Source organism: Cryptomeria japonica, chromosome 6 (genome assembly GCF_030272615.1).
Source record: "Cryptomeria japonica chromosome 6, Sugi_1.0, whole genome shotgun sequence".
Taxonomy (NCBI): Eukaryota; Viridiplantae; Streptophyta; class Pinopsida; order Cupressales; family Cupressaceae; genus Cryptomeria; species Cryptomeria japonica.
This window is the reverse complement of record NC_081410.1, coordinates 71,324,946-71,345,292: the sequence shown is the minus strand read 5'-3', so window position 1 is coordinate 71,345,292 and position 20,347 is coordinate 71,324,946. Positions and strand designations below refer to the sequence as shown.

General features: G+C 36.5%; 1 protein-coding gene across 1 annotated transcript in view; it reads left to right on the top strand.

Annotated features, from left to right (window-relative positions):
* Positions 1-20,012, top strand: part of LOC131064203 (serine hydroxymethyltransferase, mitochondrial) — a 109,854-nt gene extending 89,842 nt beyond the window's left edge. Inside the window, exons 11-15 of the mRNA XM_057998258.2 lie at positions 17,519-17,584; positions 17,858-17,935; positions 18,320-18,431; positions 19,298-19,408; positions 19,483-20,012. Of these exons, the coding sequence (XP_057854241.1) occupies positions 17,519-17,584; positions 17,858-17,935; positions 18,320-18,431; positions 19,298-19,408; positions 19,483-19,634 (519 nt within the window). The 3' untranslated portion in view covers positions 19,635-20,012. The remainder of the gene's footprint in view (positions 1-17,518; positions 17,585-17,857; positions 17,936-18,319; positions 18,432-19,297; positions 19,409-19,482) is intronic.
* The last annotated feature ends 335 nt before the right edge of the window (positions 20,013-20,347 follow it).

Here is a 20,347-nt window from a genome sequence, read left to right as displayed (position 1 = left end):
ACATTCTAATGATTGTTTTGCACATTTCTCTTTTCATCCTTCTCATGTTTCGGTTGTTAGTAATGCCCGTAAGGAAACAATCACGATTGGACAAAAATTCTATATAAATTTTTTTAGTTCGTACTAGGTAAAAATGCTTTTCTTTTTCATGCTACATAAATGTTAAGTCATTATGTTTAGTTAAAGTGGATTTATTCTTTCTAGAACATTATTTTGTATGGGAGTCAACTGTTAGGATCAATGTTATACACACCTTAGCAAAATGGAGTTGCTGAACAATGTAACTGCATCATCAAGAGAGATAGTACATAGCATGTTGAAGGATTCTCACTTGGGACATTCATATTGGGCGGAAACTGTGCATACAACAGTTCAACATCTGAATAAAGCACATCACACCAAGAGAATGTTGGATAGGGGTAAAACCATTTCTCTCATCGTTGTGTATTTGGTTGCACTGCATACATGCACATTCCTAAGCAACAAAGAAAGAAGCTTGATGAAAAATCTATGAAATGTATTCTTCTTGGTTATAGTAGTGAGGATAAGGCCTATTGTCTTATGGATCCTACCATAATGAAGATATATTTCAATTAGATGTTATTTTTGATGAGAAGAGTGAGTTAAGTTCACCTTCCATTTCATCACCCAATTCAAATAGTGCTCCTATATTCAACATGGATGGAAAAAGTAATGGGGATGTTGATAGTCAAACTAATTTAACACCCATAAATATCACACATCCTATGCTCAAGTAGTATACTAGTACCGTTGGTGATGCAGAGCTTGGAGTCCTAGAAACTTCAACTTTAGGACTGAGGACTCACAGCATGGCTTGCAATGAGGTAAATCTAACACTAATTAGTTCAGTTGCTGATAATTTTGAACCATCTAATGTTCAGGAAGCACTAGAATCAAAGCCTTGGAAGGAGGTTATGGATGTCAAGTATCAATCCCTAATGAAAAACAAGACTTGGGAGCTTGCTGTTCTACCACCAAGCAAGAAGGCCATTAGATGTAAATGGATATTTCAAAACTAAGTATAAGGTAGATGGTAGTATAGATAAGGCTAGACTTTTAGCTAAGGGATATGCTTTGAAAGAAGGGATTGATTGTGAAGAAACATGTGCTACCACAACAAAGATCAGAACCATAAGAATGATTTTTTTTTAGCTGCACAATTTGGATGGAAGTTGTATCAAATGGATGTAAAAAGTGCATTTCCCAATGGAGACCATAAGGAGGAAGTCCATATGACCCAACTAGAGGGATAGATTGTACCTGGTAAAGAATAAAAGGTATGCAAACATTTGCTACAACATGGATTTAATAGTCATCCATATGATCCAAATCTCTACCTCAAGGAACAAGAGGGGGAGATTGTCATTATTAATGTATATGTTGATGACCTAGTTATCACAAGAAGCTCAGAAACAATGGTTGAAACAACTAAGAATGATCTCAAGAAGGTAGTTAATATGATAGATCTCGGGCTACTAGACTATTGTCTTCGCTTATGGTTATGGCAAACTAATCACCATATCTTTGTATCTCAAAGAAAATATGCCAAGAAATTGCTTGAGAAGTTTAGAATGATGGATTACAAACTTGTGTCTACACCTATGGAATCATGATTACAGTTATTTGTTTTGATCCATCTCCTCAAGTAAATGCAACTCTCTATCGGATTGGAGGTTTGATTTACTTGACTTACACTAGACCGGATATTACTTTTGGTGTCAATTATCTTTCACGTTTCATGTAGGAATAAAAAAATATGTGATTGGATAGAAGCAAAATGGGTACTAAGTTATATCCATGGTAAATGAATCATGGTTTGGAATATAAAAGGATTGATCAATTCATCTTCATCATATAGGGGCTGGTAGCTTTGTGGTAGAGCACCCGAGCTGGTCCACGAAAAACTCAACATGGTATTAGACCCAGTCCAAGCTAGGAGCCGCAAGCATTCTATTATAGTGGCTAAAGGGGGGTGTTGGAAATAAGTCACATCTGAACCAAAGATGGTCTGGTCCTATACAAGCTAGTAGCTCAGTGAGAGCACTCCAACAACAAAAGGAAGGTCCTAGGTTCGAGTCCTAGTTGGTCGATGAAAAGATCAACATGATATTAGAGCAGGTTGAAGGTAATGCTATAGGTTGTTGAGGTCATCCTCCCACTCAATTATGAGGAAATTTTGTGTGAGCACACACACACACACATATATATATATATATTAGTATTTATAGTTTTTTTGTTTTCTTTTTATAGAAGTGAAGTTTTTAGTAGGTGTTGAGGAGAGACAACTATGTGGTGCAATGTTTCCAGGCGATAAGGGAGGTAGGAGAGAAGAGTGTGTTGGAGGTTGCTAGAGTCATCTTGGTGCTTCTTAAGGGAGAAATCTTTGTTTGAGGGTCTCATTTATAGCAATTTTATAGTTGTTCTATGGAAGATTTTTTGGGCTTGTTGATAATTGACAATGCCTTAAGTGTACCCTTGAGTAGTGCACACTGGTTTTGTTTTCATTTAACTAGGCAACAAATTTTGTTGAGATAGAGTTTGCAGGCGTAAATTCTTTTTCCTTTGATTAGATCAGGAGATCTAAAGTAGTTGTTGCCGCCTTTGAATCGAGAACCATAGCAACATAGTTATTGCAATTAAAGTGGTGCAACAAAGGTTTGAGAGGTTGGAATGGCACATTAGAAGGTGAGATCTTTGAATGCCATTAATGGTTGTTGGAAGGTAGCGTTCTTTTCAATTCTTGCAAATGGATTGCTAGGATTGAAAGGGTGTTAGTAATGGTATAGATATGTGTTTTCTATCCCTCCTCCCTCATTGTTGTTGCCAAACTGCCTGATGAGGAATATACTCCATTCTTCATTTTTAGTTTGTGTAGCTGACTTTGCAAGTTCAGGATTTTATTTTGATTCTTCGCTTCATACACTATCCTAAGCTTGTTCCATGCATCCTTGGCTGTGGATGAGTCTGAGACAAAGGGTTGAACTTCATTAGACACATCGAACATGATGATCAATTTTGTTCTTTTGTTGGCTTGATCAAGTTTCTTTTACCCACATCAATTTTATGTCATGTTGTGGTGCCACTAACACGAAAGTAGAAGATTTGGCAGTAAAAATGTTGTTCATATTGCAAAACAATTAGTGGCCATCACGTTGATGTATGTAGTGTCCTTATTAGGTTCAACCTTTCCTTTGCTATACATACCACTTTGCTAGGATTAGGTGGTTTCAAAAGATCTTACCAAGTTATAATGTGCTATTTGAGTCTCACGCCTTTGTTGAGCCACTTTGATTGCAATAATTGTGTCGCTATGGTTCTCGAACTAGAGATGATTTCAACGACTTCAGATCTCCTGATCTAATCAAAGGAAAAAGAAATTACACTTGCAAACTTTATCTCAACAAAATTTGTTGCCAAGATTGATGAAAACACGGTGTGTGCTACTCGAGGGCAAACTCAAGGCATTGCCAATTGTCAACAAGCCCAAAAAATCCTCCACAAACAACAATACAGTTGCTATAAATGAGACCCTCGAGCAAAGATTTCTCTTTTGAGAAGCACCAAGATGATCGTAGTAACCTCCAACACATTCTTCACTTCCACTTCCGTTATCACCTGGAAGCATTACACCACACAGTTGTCTCTCAACACCTATTGCAAACTTTATTGTTATAAAAAGAAAAATTAAAAACTAGAAATACAAATATATATGGGTAGTCGCACAAAATTTCCTCATAACTGGGTGGGAGGATGACCTTACCACAACCCATATCACTACCTTCAACCTTCTTTGATATCATGTTGAGATTTTCATGGACCAGCTAGGACTCAAACCTAGGACCTTCCATTTTTTGTTGGGGTCCTCTACCATTGAGCTACTAGTTGGCCCTAATTGAATCAGCCCATCTTTGGTTCGGATGTTGCTTATTTCCAACAACCCCCCTTAAGCCACTCTAATAGAATGCTTGGGGCTCCTACCTGTTGATGTGTCTTTTGTACATGACCAAACACAGAATAAAATACCTAAAGGTACCTTATCCTATCTTGAATAAAGCTTCCCCGAATGCCGAAGATCTCGTAGAAGGATCAATCGGAGTAGCTCCAAGGTTCTGATTGTAGGTTCTCTATGTGTGGATAAGCTCTTGCGGTATGATGTGATTTTGCTGGAATCACAAGGGGACTTACATTCGATGACCTGAGCGTTTGATTTGCTTTGGATATCACTGGAACGTTGGTCTTTATTGATCCTTGATTTTAAAAAAGGGAAAAAAGGATAAGGGTTGGAGAGGAATCTAATTCTAACACTAAGAATGTAGGAGCAATGGATGACCTTTGATGAAACTTTAACTAAGTCTTGTTTTGACATGCTAGGATCATCTCCACAAGGTTAGTGCGATCTTCTAAGGAAAGCTTTATGATGTTCAGATCACCGCTACAAGCATAGACACCGTCAGGTTGATGCATATCAATGAAGAAGCGATAATTGAAGTTAAGCTTAAGCTGAATGATTCCAGTTGACTACGCAAGGCAAGTTTGGAATCAACAAACCGCTAGTAGTATGGATATACAAATTTCACCCTTGATCATACAAATTTCTTCCATTCATCTAATAACATGAAATTAAATTTGAGAAGTATAGAGACCATGCAAATTGTAGAATCGACACATAGAATTCACCATTCCTTCAATGAAGTTTGCATGTCTTTTGCAACAATCTCTTGGCAACAATCTTTGCCTTCTCTTTCTACTCTACTCTAAAATGCTATCTATTATTGAGCTACTAATTATTGACTCTCTCTTTTGCTAACTCCTAACTATTCTCTGACTATTAACTATTAACTAACTATTAACCCTTTACAAATGAAGAGCCAGAGCTTTATATAGAGAGCTCCTTACAAATTGACGACTCTGATTGACTTAGAACCAATGGCTAGGATTACAAGATAGAAACCCTAATTAGGGTTTGCTACAACAAACTTTCTTAGCCAATTAGAAAATTACATTTCTAGAGTGAGGACCAATAGGAAGCAGGGGTAGGTACACTGAAGTTTGTGCCGCCTCCGATGAGTCAGATACATTGAATCTGGACATGCTGAGGTGGACCAATCCGACTGGAGGAGTAGTGACTGGGATGCCACCTTGTCTGACATTTGCGTCTTGGTTGATTCTTTTCTGTCTCTGACGTGATGAATGATGTACTTCCTTTGCTTGATGAGGCTTCCTTATTGTCAAGTCTTCCTTCTCCAGTAGCATATCTCACCCTGAAGTGTTGGCAAAGCCTTTCTTTGTCATCATGTGGTCCCTTAGCATGGCGAAGTGAAGGTTTTGGCAACTTCTTGAACACTTGTAGTTTTCCAACGTTTCAAAACACGTTGAGTCCATCTTTGTGCCTTTGCAATGTCCTTGATGAGGATGGACTGGAATAGGTCGTCCTTGTCCTGGCTTGGTCTCCTCCCATCTGCAAAATAAACCAAAGGATGATTAAGCACATGACATTCATTTCAACATAGCATTTTCCACCTTAAATCATTAATGAGAAGACATCAAATTGGAATTTCGTTCAATATCCTTACCAGGGACAAGCCCTATAAAAATTTCGCTCTGGACCCTTTGGAAGGGTCAGGAGCGAATTTTGACAAAGTTGCTCAATCAGACCTCATTTTTAACATTACTTCACCAAGATCAAGTCATTCACCTCCAAAATTGCCAAGGAATAGGTTTTGCTCAAGGACCTAGGCAAAATATGAGAGCACTTAGGAATTTCGCTCTGGACCCTCTGGAAGGGTGTCATAACCCCTCTTTGGACATTGGAATATTGTGATTAAATAAATACGATAATTAAAACATTTATTAATTAACATCTAATAATATTAGAAAATCGTCTCATTTATGAGACTTCATGATTTTCCTCTAAAGTGAGAGGGTTGTCATAAACCCACATCCTGGTGATGTAATTAATAATAGATTTTGTGATTCTTCATCATAATAATAAATTATCATTTATTATGTAATTAATAATTGATGTTAATAATAGTAATAGTAATATTAATCATGCATTAATATAAAAATAATATTAATATTATTATTTATTAATTTGTTATTTACTATTATCTATTACTTGCATAAAACATAATTTATTAATAATCTTAAATTAATATAATATTATTATAAATTAATAATATTATTTATTAACAATCAGCCCACAGTATATTATAGACTCGGATATTTCTGAGTATAGAATACATACACATCTTGATGAAGGTATATTTTACAGCTTAAGAGGAGACCATTTTGAATATAAAACTATTATGAATTATGAGCAGTCCATTGACACATCAAGAGTTTCATTAGCGGTTGTGGCAGCGACTCTCAGATCCAACAACAAGCATCAATCATTTAAGAGTGCGATTTGTATATGGAATTAAGATAACTACTCTGCTAGCATGAGAGTTAATAAGGAGAGGTCAAAGAATATTGACCAAGGCAGAGTCGACATATACAATAATTAAATACAATTATGTCCAAACCCGATCTAATTAAAGGGAGCAGCGATTGCTTCACATATAGTTACACAGCCATTATAATATGAAGTATAATCGATATTCCTTGGAAGTAAACCAATGGTTCATGAAAAATAAAGGACAGCACTTAAGTCAAAAATTGACAAGGATTATCATTTGTCAAAACAGTGATATATAAATTAAGGGTGGCACTTTCAATTAATGAAGAAAGAAGCGATTACCAAGGCAACATTTATATGTAATAAATGGCAGTGATTACTGGAAAGAACAATGATCAAAGGAGCTTGTTTATTTACAGCAATGAAGGTCATCCGCCCTCAACAAACATTGATGAATATCGAGTAATGCTAAGGAATCATATTGGCATAGAATAGAGCTACGTAGGAGTGAATGATATCCATCGTCTTGAGAACTATTAAGTCAACTATCGTATGAGGGGGAGCGTTTGAGAACATAGACGATTCCAATTACCCTTAAGCATCCTTGAGACTAACGTTGTGATACGAAGAGATTAGAAAGAATGATCATTAGTTGGCGTCAAAGGGATAGATAGCACTTGACAACGGTTACCATAACTATTTAAGGAATTAATAATTATTATCATCATAAGTCATGATTATAAATCTTAACGATATCCCACAAGGTTCGATTAATAGTTGTATAAAGAAAGTTAAGTATTAAAGGACATGGGACGCACCTCTTACCAAGGGACTTATCATTCCAAATACATCATATAAGAAGACGATCATAATAATTCCGAATGGCAGGAGGGGTTTTAGATATTTTTATTTATTCCAGTTTGGAAGAGCTGGTAGTGAGCAAGGCCGAAGGCCCATAAATGAGTTGAAAGCACATATCTACAAATCAGGAGCAACACTAGTAATTGCCAGAGAAGAGTCTATATCAGAAACAATATCAACTATTTCATTGCAAGTTGTTGTATCAGGATCAGATGCAGTAACTAAATTTGCTCTAAGCGACTGTATTAAGAGTCATATTAGAGACAGCAAAATATATACAGCTTTAAGAAGTATCATATCTCATTGCATATTCATATTGCTATACTTGACATAGCAGAGCTCCTTAGAGATCATTGCACTTAGTACAAATCAAATCAATTTTCTCTAAGTATATATATTGTTGTATGTACCAGAAATAGCAAATTGATAGTTCTCCATTACATAATTGCAAAGGTTAGATCGTGTAAATTTGAGGAATTGAGTCAAATGTCCCAATATTTCAAGATAGCCCAAAAAGGGGACATTACAAAGGGTCAGGAGCGAAATTCTTGTTTAGGCTCAAGTTCTATCACTTCTCCACTCCAAAATGTCTTCCAAGGCAAGCATACACTAGTCTTCTCTCCACCAAGGCCTGGGAATCCATCTCTTGACCTTCATCATGAGCAAATTAGGTGAAATTGAGAATTTCGCTCTGGACCCTTTCAAAGGGTCAGGAGCAAAATTCTTGACTAGCTTGTTTTCCTTCACCTAAGTCTACTCTTTTCACTTTTCATACCTGGACTTTCATTTTTGGATCCCTCTCTCAACATGACAAAACTTGCTTGACCCTCAAAATGGCTAGAAAGGAGAATTTTGCTAAGAATCAAGGCCAGGGATAGGACCTATTTAGGATTTTGCCCTGGACCCTTTGGAAGGGTCAGGAGCGAAATCCTAGTTTAAGCTCAAAATCTTGATCATTGGTGTCCACAATCAATTCAAAGGCATGCCTAGGGGTCCTTCCAAGCTCAATCTACCTTGATCCACACTTAGCTTGACACAAAAATGGAAGGAAAAGAGGGATTTTGGGAATTTCGCTCTGGACCCTTTGGAAGGGTCAAGAGCGAAATTCTAGTTTTGAGCACATTTCTTCATTTTTTCAACACCAATCCACCTCAAAAGGCAAGGACACATCATCTCACTTCCATCCACGCCATAAAAACCAAGGATTTGACCTTCTCCAATGGAAAAATAGGTGTTTGCAAGAATTTCGCTCTGGACCCTTTGGAAGGGTCAGGAGCGAAATTCAAGATTTAGGCTTGATTCTTCATTCCCTTTGCCCTCATTCACTTCTAAGGCAAAAACATGTTGATTTACTTCCAAATACTTCCAAGGGACTAAGATCTTGGTCCAAACAAGGAAGAAATGGGTGTCTTCTTGGAATTTCGCTTTGGACCCTTTGGAAGGGTCAGGAGCGAAATTTGCATTTTAGGACAAATTCTATCATGTCTCTCACTTCAACTCACCTCAAAGGTCAAGGAAACGTTGCTCCATTCTTCCCTAAGCCATAAAAACCAAAAGTTTGACTTGATTTGCAAGGGAAATAGGTGATCTTAGGAATTTCGCTCTGGACCCTTTGGAAGGGTGAGGAGTGAAATCCTAGTTTTTGCTCAATTCCTTCAAATTTATTGATCACTAGCAACTCAAAGTCATTCCTATGGACATATCCAATCCTATCTCACCCTGACCCACACTTGACTTGGCACAAAACTGGGAGAAAAGAGTGGTTTTGTGGAATTTCGCTCTGGACCCTTTGGAAGGGTCAGGAGCGAAATTCCTACTCTAGGCTTGACTCTTCATCTCTTCAACTCCAATCTTCTCCAGAAGGCAAAAATACATCACTCTCCACCCAAGGAACAAGGTTTGTAGCCTAAGCAAGAGAGCAAATGAGGTTTATAATGAATTTTGCTCTGGACCCTTTGGAAGGGTCAGGAGCAAAATTCTAGTTTTAGGCAAAATCTTCATCTTCCAATGCTTTCAACCACCTCTCAAGGCAAGAACACATCAATCCACCTTCCAACATGCCTTAGAAACCAACACTTGGCCAAAACTAGGAAGGAAATGAGAGTTATGGGGATTTTCGCTCTGGACCCTTTGGAAGGGTCAGGAACGAAATCCTCATTCTTGGTTGATTTTCCACTTCATTTATCCAATTCTCTGTCAAACTTGATCAATTTCAAGGTCCTTTCATCATAATCAAGGCAATCCACCATCAAACTAGCTCCAGACAAGGCTAACCTAGGGCCTAAGGCAAAAAAGAAGGTTAAATGGAGGATTTCGCTCTGGACCCTTTGGAAGGGTCAGGAACGAAATTCTCTTTCCAGGTTGATTTCCATCATTTCATCGCCTCAAAGCTCCTCTCCAAGGCAAATATGCATCCAAGTCTTCCAAACCATGCCTTAGAAGTTCCAAACTTGGTCAAGTTAAAGAGCAAAATAGAGGAAATATGAATTTCCCTCTGGACCCTTTGGAAGGGTCAGGAGCGAAATTCATGTCTTAGGTCAAAATCTTCATTCCTCAATGCTTTCAATCACTTCCTGAGGCAAGAACATATCAATCTACCCCCACCATGTCCAAGGAACAAGGATGTTAGCCCAAACAAGGGAGAAAATAGTGTCTAGGGAGAATTTCGCTCTGGACCCTTTGGAAGGGTCAGGAGCGAAATTCACATTTAGGCTCAAATCTTGACTTCATTTATCACATTTCTTCATCCAAACAAGTGTTTTGCCCTCAACAATGCCTGGGAATGAGTTAGTTCTAAGTTTGGGTCAAAGTAGAATGTCTTATGGAGAATTTCGCTCTGGACCCTTTGGAAGGGTTAGGAGCGAAATTGAATTGAAATTCGCTTTGGACCCTTTGGAAGGGTCAGGCGCAAAATTTGACATTTTGGTCTCTCCGCTAGGATTCATATATGGAATATAACATTTAAGTATAAGTCTTATACTTTAAGTTATATTCCATATATACTGTCAGGATGTTTGAGAGTGGTTTCGGACCTCCAGGAGTTATAATGCAAAATCTAGTTTTTGGAGGATTCTTCAATTTTCCAGACAGTCAAATTTCAGGATCAGGATGACATTCCAGACAGCCAAATTTCAGGACATTTGAAGATCGGGATGACATTCCAGACTTCATGACTCACCAATTTGACCTAACTCAGATCTTCAAAGATGATATTCACTCACCAAGCTTCATTGACCTCCTCAAACTCAAACAAGACACAATTAGCAACAAGAGCAAAACTTTGTCCTAAGGAAGACTTTCAAAGATGACCCTAACCCGGAGGATCCACTGACTCACCTTTAGCTAAAACAGAACCTGCTCTCTTAGTGATCCCTTTGGCAACACTCAACATGCAAAGGCTAATAGACAAAACCCTAAAAGACCTAGAAACAAACCCCAGAAAGCAAAAAAGTAGGGGTCCCCATTTGCAATGGGGTGATGTGTGAATACCTCACAACACTACCTTGGCTTGGCTTTGATACCATGTTGAGCTTTTCATGGACCAGGTAGGGTTCAAACCTAGGACCTTCCATTTGCTAATGGAGTGCTCTACCACTGAGCTATTGGCTCCTATAGGACCAGCCCATTCTTCTCTTCCATGTCCCTTATCACTTGGAAACATTGTGCCACATAGCTGCCTCTCCTCAATGCCTATGGCAAACTTGATTGTTATATAAAGAAAAATAAACAAGTATACACACACACACAAGCTAACTAGGTGGGAGGATGAACTCACCAACCCATATTCCCTACCTTCAACCTGCTCTGATACCATACATTCAACATTCTCTCATTAGTCACTAATGACTAGGCCGTGAAATTGTATTAGTGACAAAACTATTTGTGCTAAATCAACTAAAGTTAAGGGTAGATTCAAGTGGCAGTGGTAGTTTCCCATGTTGTTAGAGATTGAGTGGCAACAATCAACAACAATGGCTACAGTTGAGAACATTGTAAACATTCCCCTGTTAAGTTTGAAAAGAGGAGAATAGAGAAATCTTTGTCATTGTAAATAGTTGTATAGGGGAGTAGTTGGCTATAGAGGTCCTTTGACTACTAGACTTCTTGGAACCGTGGCTTGCCAGTGATAGGTTCACTAGAAGTGAAAGAGGGATAAGTTCTCATATGTAGGTGATCATGTGCAGCAAGATCCCGAGAGCAGTATGCAGACCTAAAAGTATGCATAGGCATAGTATTATGTTTTCAGTTCATATAATATACTTTCTCCCCATCTTCGCACTAAGGTGGATATGTTATGTGGGTGTTTAGGTTAGCTATCAAGCTGTTGAGAAACAACTTAAATATTATTTTTAGAATATAATATGTAGGTTAATACACAAGCAATTTTGGAAGGGAGGATAGAATGTCCCTTTTTGGTCCATTCCAACATTCTTGGAGAACGAAAACTTAATCAAATAGGAATTTTGATTGTGGTAGTGAGTTCAAGAAGTTGAGTTGAATCAATTGGTACTTTTTGGAGGCAATTTCAACTTTCTAGGAGCTCTCCAAATTTTTTTGGAGTCGCTTGCTTTTTTTGAAAAGCATTAATTTTCAGAAGGTTTGATATCCTGAGGGCTAAATAACATTTTGGCATGGTCGGAATTGATATTTGATCTACTTTGATATTTTCCATAATTTTTGTTTAAGTGTGGAAAATAATTCAATAATTGAATAGTTAAAAATTTAAATGTTAGGTTGTCAAAAGGTAAAAATTAAAGACAACTTACATTGAATTATTTGAAGGAGTTTAAAGTCATCTTTTGAGGGAAATTAAGAGTACACAAATAATAATATTTTAAGTTTTCCAAAAAGTGCTTATAAAAGGGGCTTTAGGGGAAAGGAAGCTCGTTCTTGGTATGTAATGTCTCCATTTTTGGAGAGGAATTAATTAATTAATTTAATTAGTTAAGTTGTCCAAATTATTATTATTTTTCATGGATAGCTTAATTAATGGTATTAAGTTAATTATTTATAAAGTTATCAAATAAATTAAAAATTTAAAAGATGACTTTATATTTAATTAATTTAATAAAGTGACTTAATTAAATATTATATCATAAAGTCACTTTAGTGAAGCTTCTAGAGATGAGCTGAAAAAAAGTACAAAGAGAGATCTAGTTGAGCCTCAAGGTAGCTTGAGATTGGATTTTGATATTGATTGAGTCTTGTAGAACCAAGGGGTGTCTGCAGAATATTGTCTTTGGGAACAAAAACTCCCATTGATAGCATAACTGAGAGAGTGAAAGATCTTCCGAGGGGTTGCAGCTGAGAGTGGGAGACAACTCAGTCTTCCATATTGAGCTTATTGAGTTTGCTACATTGTCATGGTGGTTGGGAAGGACAAATCAGTCCTTTCACTTGAGCTTCATTGGTGGATAATATGAAGACACACTCAGCCTCATAGAATTTGATGGCATTTTGCATCAGCATTGTGGGAGGAGTTAGACGACTTTGTTAGAAGCATTTGGGAGAGATTTTGTGGTGATTGAAGGTGGCATTCCAGTTCTGAAACGAAATCGTACCAGACCCTTATCTCCCATGATTTTGCTCTTATTTCATTGTTGGTGCATCACATCAAGGGTTGGAGGACAGCGCTAGCATAAGGAAGGAAGGGCGATTCTGTTTGGAGCATTTTGAAGGAAGAATAAGAGGAGTTCATTGCCCCAATTAATTCTGAGAACAAAATCGTATCAGTCTGCTCCATTCCACGATTTTGTTCATAGACTTCCATCTTGGCATCGGCTTTGGCATTTGGCATTAGTAATCTGCTTGGGAAGGGATAGCGATCCTTTTTCGTGTTGAAGAAAGGAATTTCACATTGAAAATTATTAATTCTCAGATCTTCATGACAGTAGCAGGGGCGATTTGGATGGAGGGTTGAATTTGGTCATTGGAGGCTCCAAGATTGATGATATTGCTTGCTTCTTCGAATTTCCAACCTAGGCGATTTTACCAGGTTCATTTTGGCATCATAGTATCTAAGTATTTCTCAGTTGTATGCATATATTAATGACTGTCATGTGTCTTCAGACATTCTGAAGTTCACTCTTAATAAGACAAGTATTTGGCATTCATTGAGTCATTGTAAGGAGACTATTGTTTCTAAAATCAAGGAGTAATAAGGTTGCATTCAGATCTTATGTGTCACTCAATCATATAATGCATACCAACTGTTTGATTAAATGTCAGTCTGCTGTAGATGCATATTCTCTCTTTGAAAGTTATGTATATGCATTGGAAGGGTTAAATAGAAATTGTTCACGCATTGTGCTACTAGTTTAAACATTATAGAAGTCATTTTGTAAGCTGCATTAGTGCTGTGATGTCAATAACACGCATTACATCAGACAAAACAGCATAACACGCAAGTTATACTGCAGTTTAGAAATCGCATAACATGCAGGTTATACAGACTGAGACTTGGAACAACAGGCTGCCAGCTAAGTGTTTGACGATATCCCTTGCATTTTTAGTTCTACAACAGCAGGGGATATTTCATGGTATTTGTATTTTATTGAAACCTCAATTGTGGAGGTTGAGCAGGTTTGTTCAACAATAGCCCTAGGATGAAAACCCTTAGGCAAAGATTGGTGCCGGAAGTGAAAGATCTCCCCTAGCCAATATGGTGTGATTCATTCAGAACTAGTTTGCATCGTTTGAATAAAATTATAGGTATTGGTGTTGAATAGAGATACATCTATTTCGTTTGGTTTTGGTGCTGAAGGTGAACTTACTATGATTTGTTTGACAAATAACAATTTTATAGATCATTTGTGGTGTTTGGCATACTTGTGAAGAAAGCACCATTATTCTAGGGTTTCATACCTTATATTTCCGATTCCAGCCACCCCTGTTCTTGTTTGCATTTAAGATGTTCACATCTTTCACAAAGGATGTCAGCATGCTAGGTGCACACTCAAGGAGCTTGGTGTGAGAAAAAGAAGGTGAATCAATTCATGTTTGATGTTTATTGGGGTTCCTAAACCCTAGGCACAACTTTGGAGGAGAATATCAGCAAATTTCGGAAGGGTTTTGAGTCTTGATCCTCTATCCTGGACACAGCCAATCTATTCCTATTTATAGTTAAGCCGCCACTCTATTAACTTTCCAGCTGCTTGGCTTTAAAGTTCAGAATATTCATCGAGGAGTGAGATTGCTGCTTCAAGAATTTACATTAATTACAGTATTCAATCCTGAGTTTATTTTGTATCAATTTTCTTGTTCCAGATCTGTATAAAATTCTGAAGTACAAACAACAGTATGAAATCACTTATTTTGGCACTAAATTGTTGAAATTCTAAATAATGTACTAAATCTGATAGCTGAACCATATCAGTGTTACTCTTTTGACTCATTCTATCGTGTTATCTGCTTTGGTGCTTTACTCATCAGTTAATGTTGAATTACTCATTAAATACAACTTCCTGACATTTGTTTGACAAAATGCTTGTGAGTCAAATTTGAAATCTTTGCAAGATATTTGAAAGAAAACTGATAGGGGAGTTCACAAACAATACTATCAATCCACCCATTCATGACAATGGAACAACCACTCGTAATCCATGTTTGTTTCATCTCCATCAATATGTTCATCATTGAATATTGTTTGTTGAGGAGGGTGGTATGCAGTTTGTTCTCCATGGGGAACATAAGAGGGTTCAATTGCCGCTGCATCTCTCAACATCCCTTTGAAATAAGGAAACCTTGCCAAATGGAATGGGATAGCATGTGCATAAAAAAATTTGGCCATCGAATCATTTGCTTGCTAGGTTTCTGCACATCAATAATCCTATCTCTATATTTTTCTCACCTGCAATAGAAGTAGTTTTCCTTTTCCATCTCACAACCCTCTCCATTTGATATATTGGAATACTCATCAATAGATTGAAATGGTATGGATGAACTTTTCTTAATAGTTTACTAATATTTCCCTGCTCTCCTGAACCAACTTTGTCGTTTCAAGCTATTATTCCAATTTTATATCATCACAAACTCTAATCCCATGTCCACTCTCAATAAATGGTTTACAAATCTACCATAACTCCCATGATAATTAGTTTTTCAAACATCACCAAGGTTTGCTGCCCCCTGAAGTTTTACCAGTGTTTAAATTGGTGGCAAATTGCAGCGGGGGCTTTTTGCAAATATTTGACGAGGGAATGATGGACATGCAAAATGGTCTTGTGATGTTCAAATAGAACTTGTGGTTGGATTTTTAGAAGAATGGGAACCAGCACAACTTCCTTAAACTTCCATTCTGTTTACTTCTTTGTTACCCATCTCATTGTTATCGTTGTTGTTGGTGCTTATTTTTAATGCCAAAGATATTTTAGGGGTTTGTAATGCTGTTGGAACTGTGGTTTTGAAGTTTTTGTGTGGGAGCAAACTGAAGGAAAAAATAAATAAATAAAAAACTTACTCCCTAACAGGGTAACTGTTATGCATCAAAAAGAAAAAAGAAAAACAAAATGAGAAAACCATTCAAATTCCTTAATGACTGAACTATGAACTTTCAAGGTCAGATATCCCCTCTATAACCTGGAGACGTGTCTCCACCCCCCTGAGATGCATCTCGGAGACAGATGTGTCTCAGAGACTTTTTGCACTTCCCGAGTCTTCATTTTCGTCCAAAGACTTCACTTCCATGTCTCCCGCTGTCTCCCACGCGTTTCCTCTGACAAAAGGCACATGAAAAGGTCAAAATAAAATGAAAACTCTGTTTTCCATCATTTAGCAGCCATAGTGAATGAACCAGTAGAACCATTTGGCCTTAATGAATTACCCCCTACTGCCATTAGAGGAACCTGAGTTTGAGAGTGATGATTATCTGGAGAGCATCATAGTTGAGGACCTTGATATAGATGATGAAAACATTGAAGAGTAGAAAATAAATTTCTGATTATTTTTTTTTTGTGTATCAGCATCAAATTATCAATATTTTTGAATTTCAATATGTAATGATAATCTAATATGAAATATATAGTGTGAGTTTTGGACTTTTGACACAATGGCATTTGACATTTTGATTTGTGTATTTAAACTTAAAAGATAATTTTAAAATTTACCACTATTCTTATTTTCAAAGTTCTATGTCATGATTTTTTTTTGAAATAATTAAATTATATTAAAAAAATTGTTGTATCCAAGTACCCCTGTCTCCTATTTTTAAAAACTAGCGATACTAGTGCCAGTACCTGTCTCTGAAGTCTCCAAGTACCCCCGTCCTAGTGACCTTGGATATCCCACTAAATTGAACTAAATCCCTGTGGAACCCATCTAAGTATTTACGTTTTAGAATCTCTTTGAGTCCAAAATTGGCAGGTACGGCATAGGTATCCTCCAACAGCAGCAGCAACATATAAGCAAACTTGCAAAGAGAAATGAAAATAATAATGGGGGAGGCACCTTATTGTCATTTAGGGTTGAATAAGGTCCACACCCCTTTTAAAACTATTTTTTGAACCAAGGCGAAATTTTCTCACATCACTTCTAAAACTACTTTTTTAACCAAGGCAACTGATCTTTTTATAAAAAATCATAAAAATGAAGATTGACATTGGGGATGTTTGTCCATCCCCAAGATGGTCAAGGGATGTCTTTAGATGTCCTCAACAGCTTCGGGACATGTCCCCAACAGCCTTGGGGATGGCTAAACGTTCCTCAGACATTTTCTACTGTAAGGATACATTTCAAAAATGTTTCCAAAGTTAAGAGAAACACAACCGAACTGCTATTGGGGATGAGGATTAGGGTTTGAGGGCAGAAGATGTGTCCCTGTGGATTGTAGATGATACCCAGTTGGCTTCCTCAATACCTCGTTGTAAGCTTTCATTCGAATAATCCTTAATCAATCTACCTCTTTGTGTGTTGACGATTTAGCATCCTTTTGCCGTCTTAAAGCTTTTGTTGTGTTTTTCTCATCTGCTTATGGGTTTGAAATGATAGCAACTTGCATGTTTACAAAAGAACTGCTAGATATGGTTGATATGCTTTAAAACTTGGAGGAGAATTGAAGGGTATAGATTTTGTCAGCAGCAAATTGCAACCAAAAGCAAATTAGAATCCCATGTATTACATTATTTATAAAACATTCTATTTTGTCAGTTTTGTGAGGAGTTCGTAATGTTTGTGGCTTCATGCATGTTCAAAATAGATTCATCATCCACTGACTTTATGGGCATGCACTAATATATGCAGGCAACGACACCAGAGTATAAATCATATCAAGAACAAGTTCTCAGCAATTGTTCACATTTTGCTAAGGTATGATGTTTTAACACATGAATTTATGTTAATTTACTGAAACACGTTTGTTAAACAATATTTCACAGAAAGACAAAATTATATTAGGCAACTTCTTTTAGTGTTCAAGTATGCACCAAGAAAACTAGAAACTTTGTTGAGGAGGTTATTGTGGATTTAACTACTAAGTTCAGTATGTTTCAATAGAAAATGTATTTCTGTAGTTTACATTTTGTAAGTCCAAGGATTAAATACTGTTTGATCTTTGACCATCTATCAATTTCATCATGGCAGTGCCTAAGTGAAAGAGGCTATGAACTTGTTTCGGGTGGAACAGACAACCATTTGGTCTTGGTGAATTTGAAGAATAATGTAAGTACACAGGTGTAAGCTTATAGTAAAGGAGGTTTCTAGTACAAACAATAAATCTTCTCTTGGTGTTAGTGGATGGGCTTGAAAGAAAAAAAGAGTTACTCTGATAGTCAAAGGTTACTTGACAGTTATCACTTAAATTTTCCAACCCTTTTATTTGTTCCATTTGACAACAAACAAAAACATAATTACAACCCAAAAGGTTTGTCTATATATGCTAATTATCTCAATTTTTATCATTTTTATGGTACACTTGCCTTTTTTAATTTCCTTTCTCCGAGGAAAAATTAATTTGCAGCTCTCCCATTCTCTTTGTAAAGATTCATTTATTGCATGTTCTTTGCATGTTAAAGGTCCAAATGGTTATGCTCTTGTAAATTACAGGGAATTGATGGTTCCAGGGTTGAAAGAGTAATGGAGTTGGTTCACATTGCAGCCAATAAAAACACTGTTCCAGGAGATATTTCTGCAATGGTTCCCGGTGGAATTCGCATGGGTAATAGTTTGAAAATTTGATACATTCAACTCCTCTCTAAACTTTTTGTGGAGAAAAGCAATCCTTCTCTTATGTATCTCACGATTCTCACCTCATATCTCTATTCTTCGAGGTTACCAAATTTAGTAGTTATTGTAATATCCATCATATTTTTCATGTTTTTAGTCCTCTACATTTAATTGTGAATAAATGCTAGGGGAGCTATAAAATTAGACAACTTTCTTTAATTTCAAATAACCCTTAGTGTGGACGTGAAAAAACATGTTGTATACTTTTTATAATGATTACACTGGTAAATAAACAATATGCAGAATACCATGGAGAGCTAAGTAGATGAATAATATCCAAATTTTCATTTGTGAAAATGGTTACCACGTCTTTAAATACATCTTAAATCTCAATGTCACATGCCTCTTATGATAATAATTTTGATTTTACTGTCAAACTATTTATTCTTTTTTCAGTTATTATGTACTATATCTTTTTTGCCATACCAACCATATTATTTCAATAGGCAATTTTTTTTGCTATATATGAGGTCCACTGTTTAAAAAGCTCGTTACAAGGTTGCTACATTGCTCTTCTTTCACACATTCTAAATAAATTATCCAATTTATGAGTTGCAATAGTAAGACAGTTTTCTCAATGCGAGCATTCTATGAAAATGGGACAAGCAGTCTTATGAAGGAAGTCATAATCACTACACAAAAGGCACTTATTCCGTCAATAATTCAACTACGGGGATTTTTTATCCATTTATTGGCATAGTAAAATTGAGTTTATCTGTATCTTGCATTGAGTTATTTTTCTGCCTACATGCATTATTATTGATCTTCTTAACATGATTTTGGTAATTCTGCATGCAGGAACACCAGCTCTCACATCTAGAGGCTTCACAGAGGATGATTTTGCAAAAGTAGCAGAATTTTTTGATAGTGCTGCTCAACTAGCGATAAGAATCAAGTCTGAAACAAAAGGTGAGGAAATTACTTGTGTTAAATGGAGTAACTGTTTCATAAAGTACAATAGTAATTAAATGTTTATCGTACAGGTGGTACAAAGCTTAAGGACTTCAATGCCACAATCCAAACTAGCTCACACTTCCAAGATGAAATTGCGAATCTTCGACATAATGTTGAAGAGTATGCAAAGCAGTTTCCTACAATTGGCTTCGAAAAAACAACCATGAAATACAAGGATTGAGAGCTTCTAAAAACACCCATGCCGGCTGTTTTCCTTGCTATTTCACGAGACATGTAGATCTGTTGTGCTTTCTGTCATGACAGGCTTTCTTTGTTAACCATCATTATGTCCTGTACTATCATGCAATGTAAATAATTTGCAGATGATATGTGAGTCATAGGGCAATATTGATCTTATCCTCTTCCATAGAAGTGATCAAAATTCTGTGATCTAACAAAATTACAAAGTTGGTTTTATCCTCAGTTGCAGAGCCCTTATATAATTGAGTTAAGAATATTTACAAGCCTGTTTGATTTTGAACCTTTTTCTCATGGAAGCAATAGTACGTTGGATACTAATTTTTTAAATAAAATACTAGTAAAACTTTGAAATGGATAATGTTTATCAATAAATTTCTTTACCTTCTTTCTTTCTAAAAGTTTCTTTCAGCACATGCCATTGAAAAAAAATAGAAAATGAGTGATAGGATCTTTCATACCAGGCACACTAGAAATAGGAATTTACACTGCTCATTGTGTTACAAATATTAGGTGTATTTATAGGCACCTGTACTGTAGGTACTTGAAGCTATGCTAGTAATCAAATGAGTTACAGTTAACATCATGTATATTCTTCTTTCATTAAAATATAAAGTACTGTTGACGTGTTTTTTGTACACAGCCAAACACAGAATAAAATACCTAAAGGGTACCTTATCCTCTCTTGAATAAAGC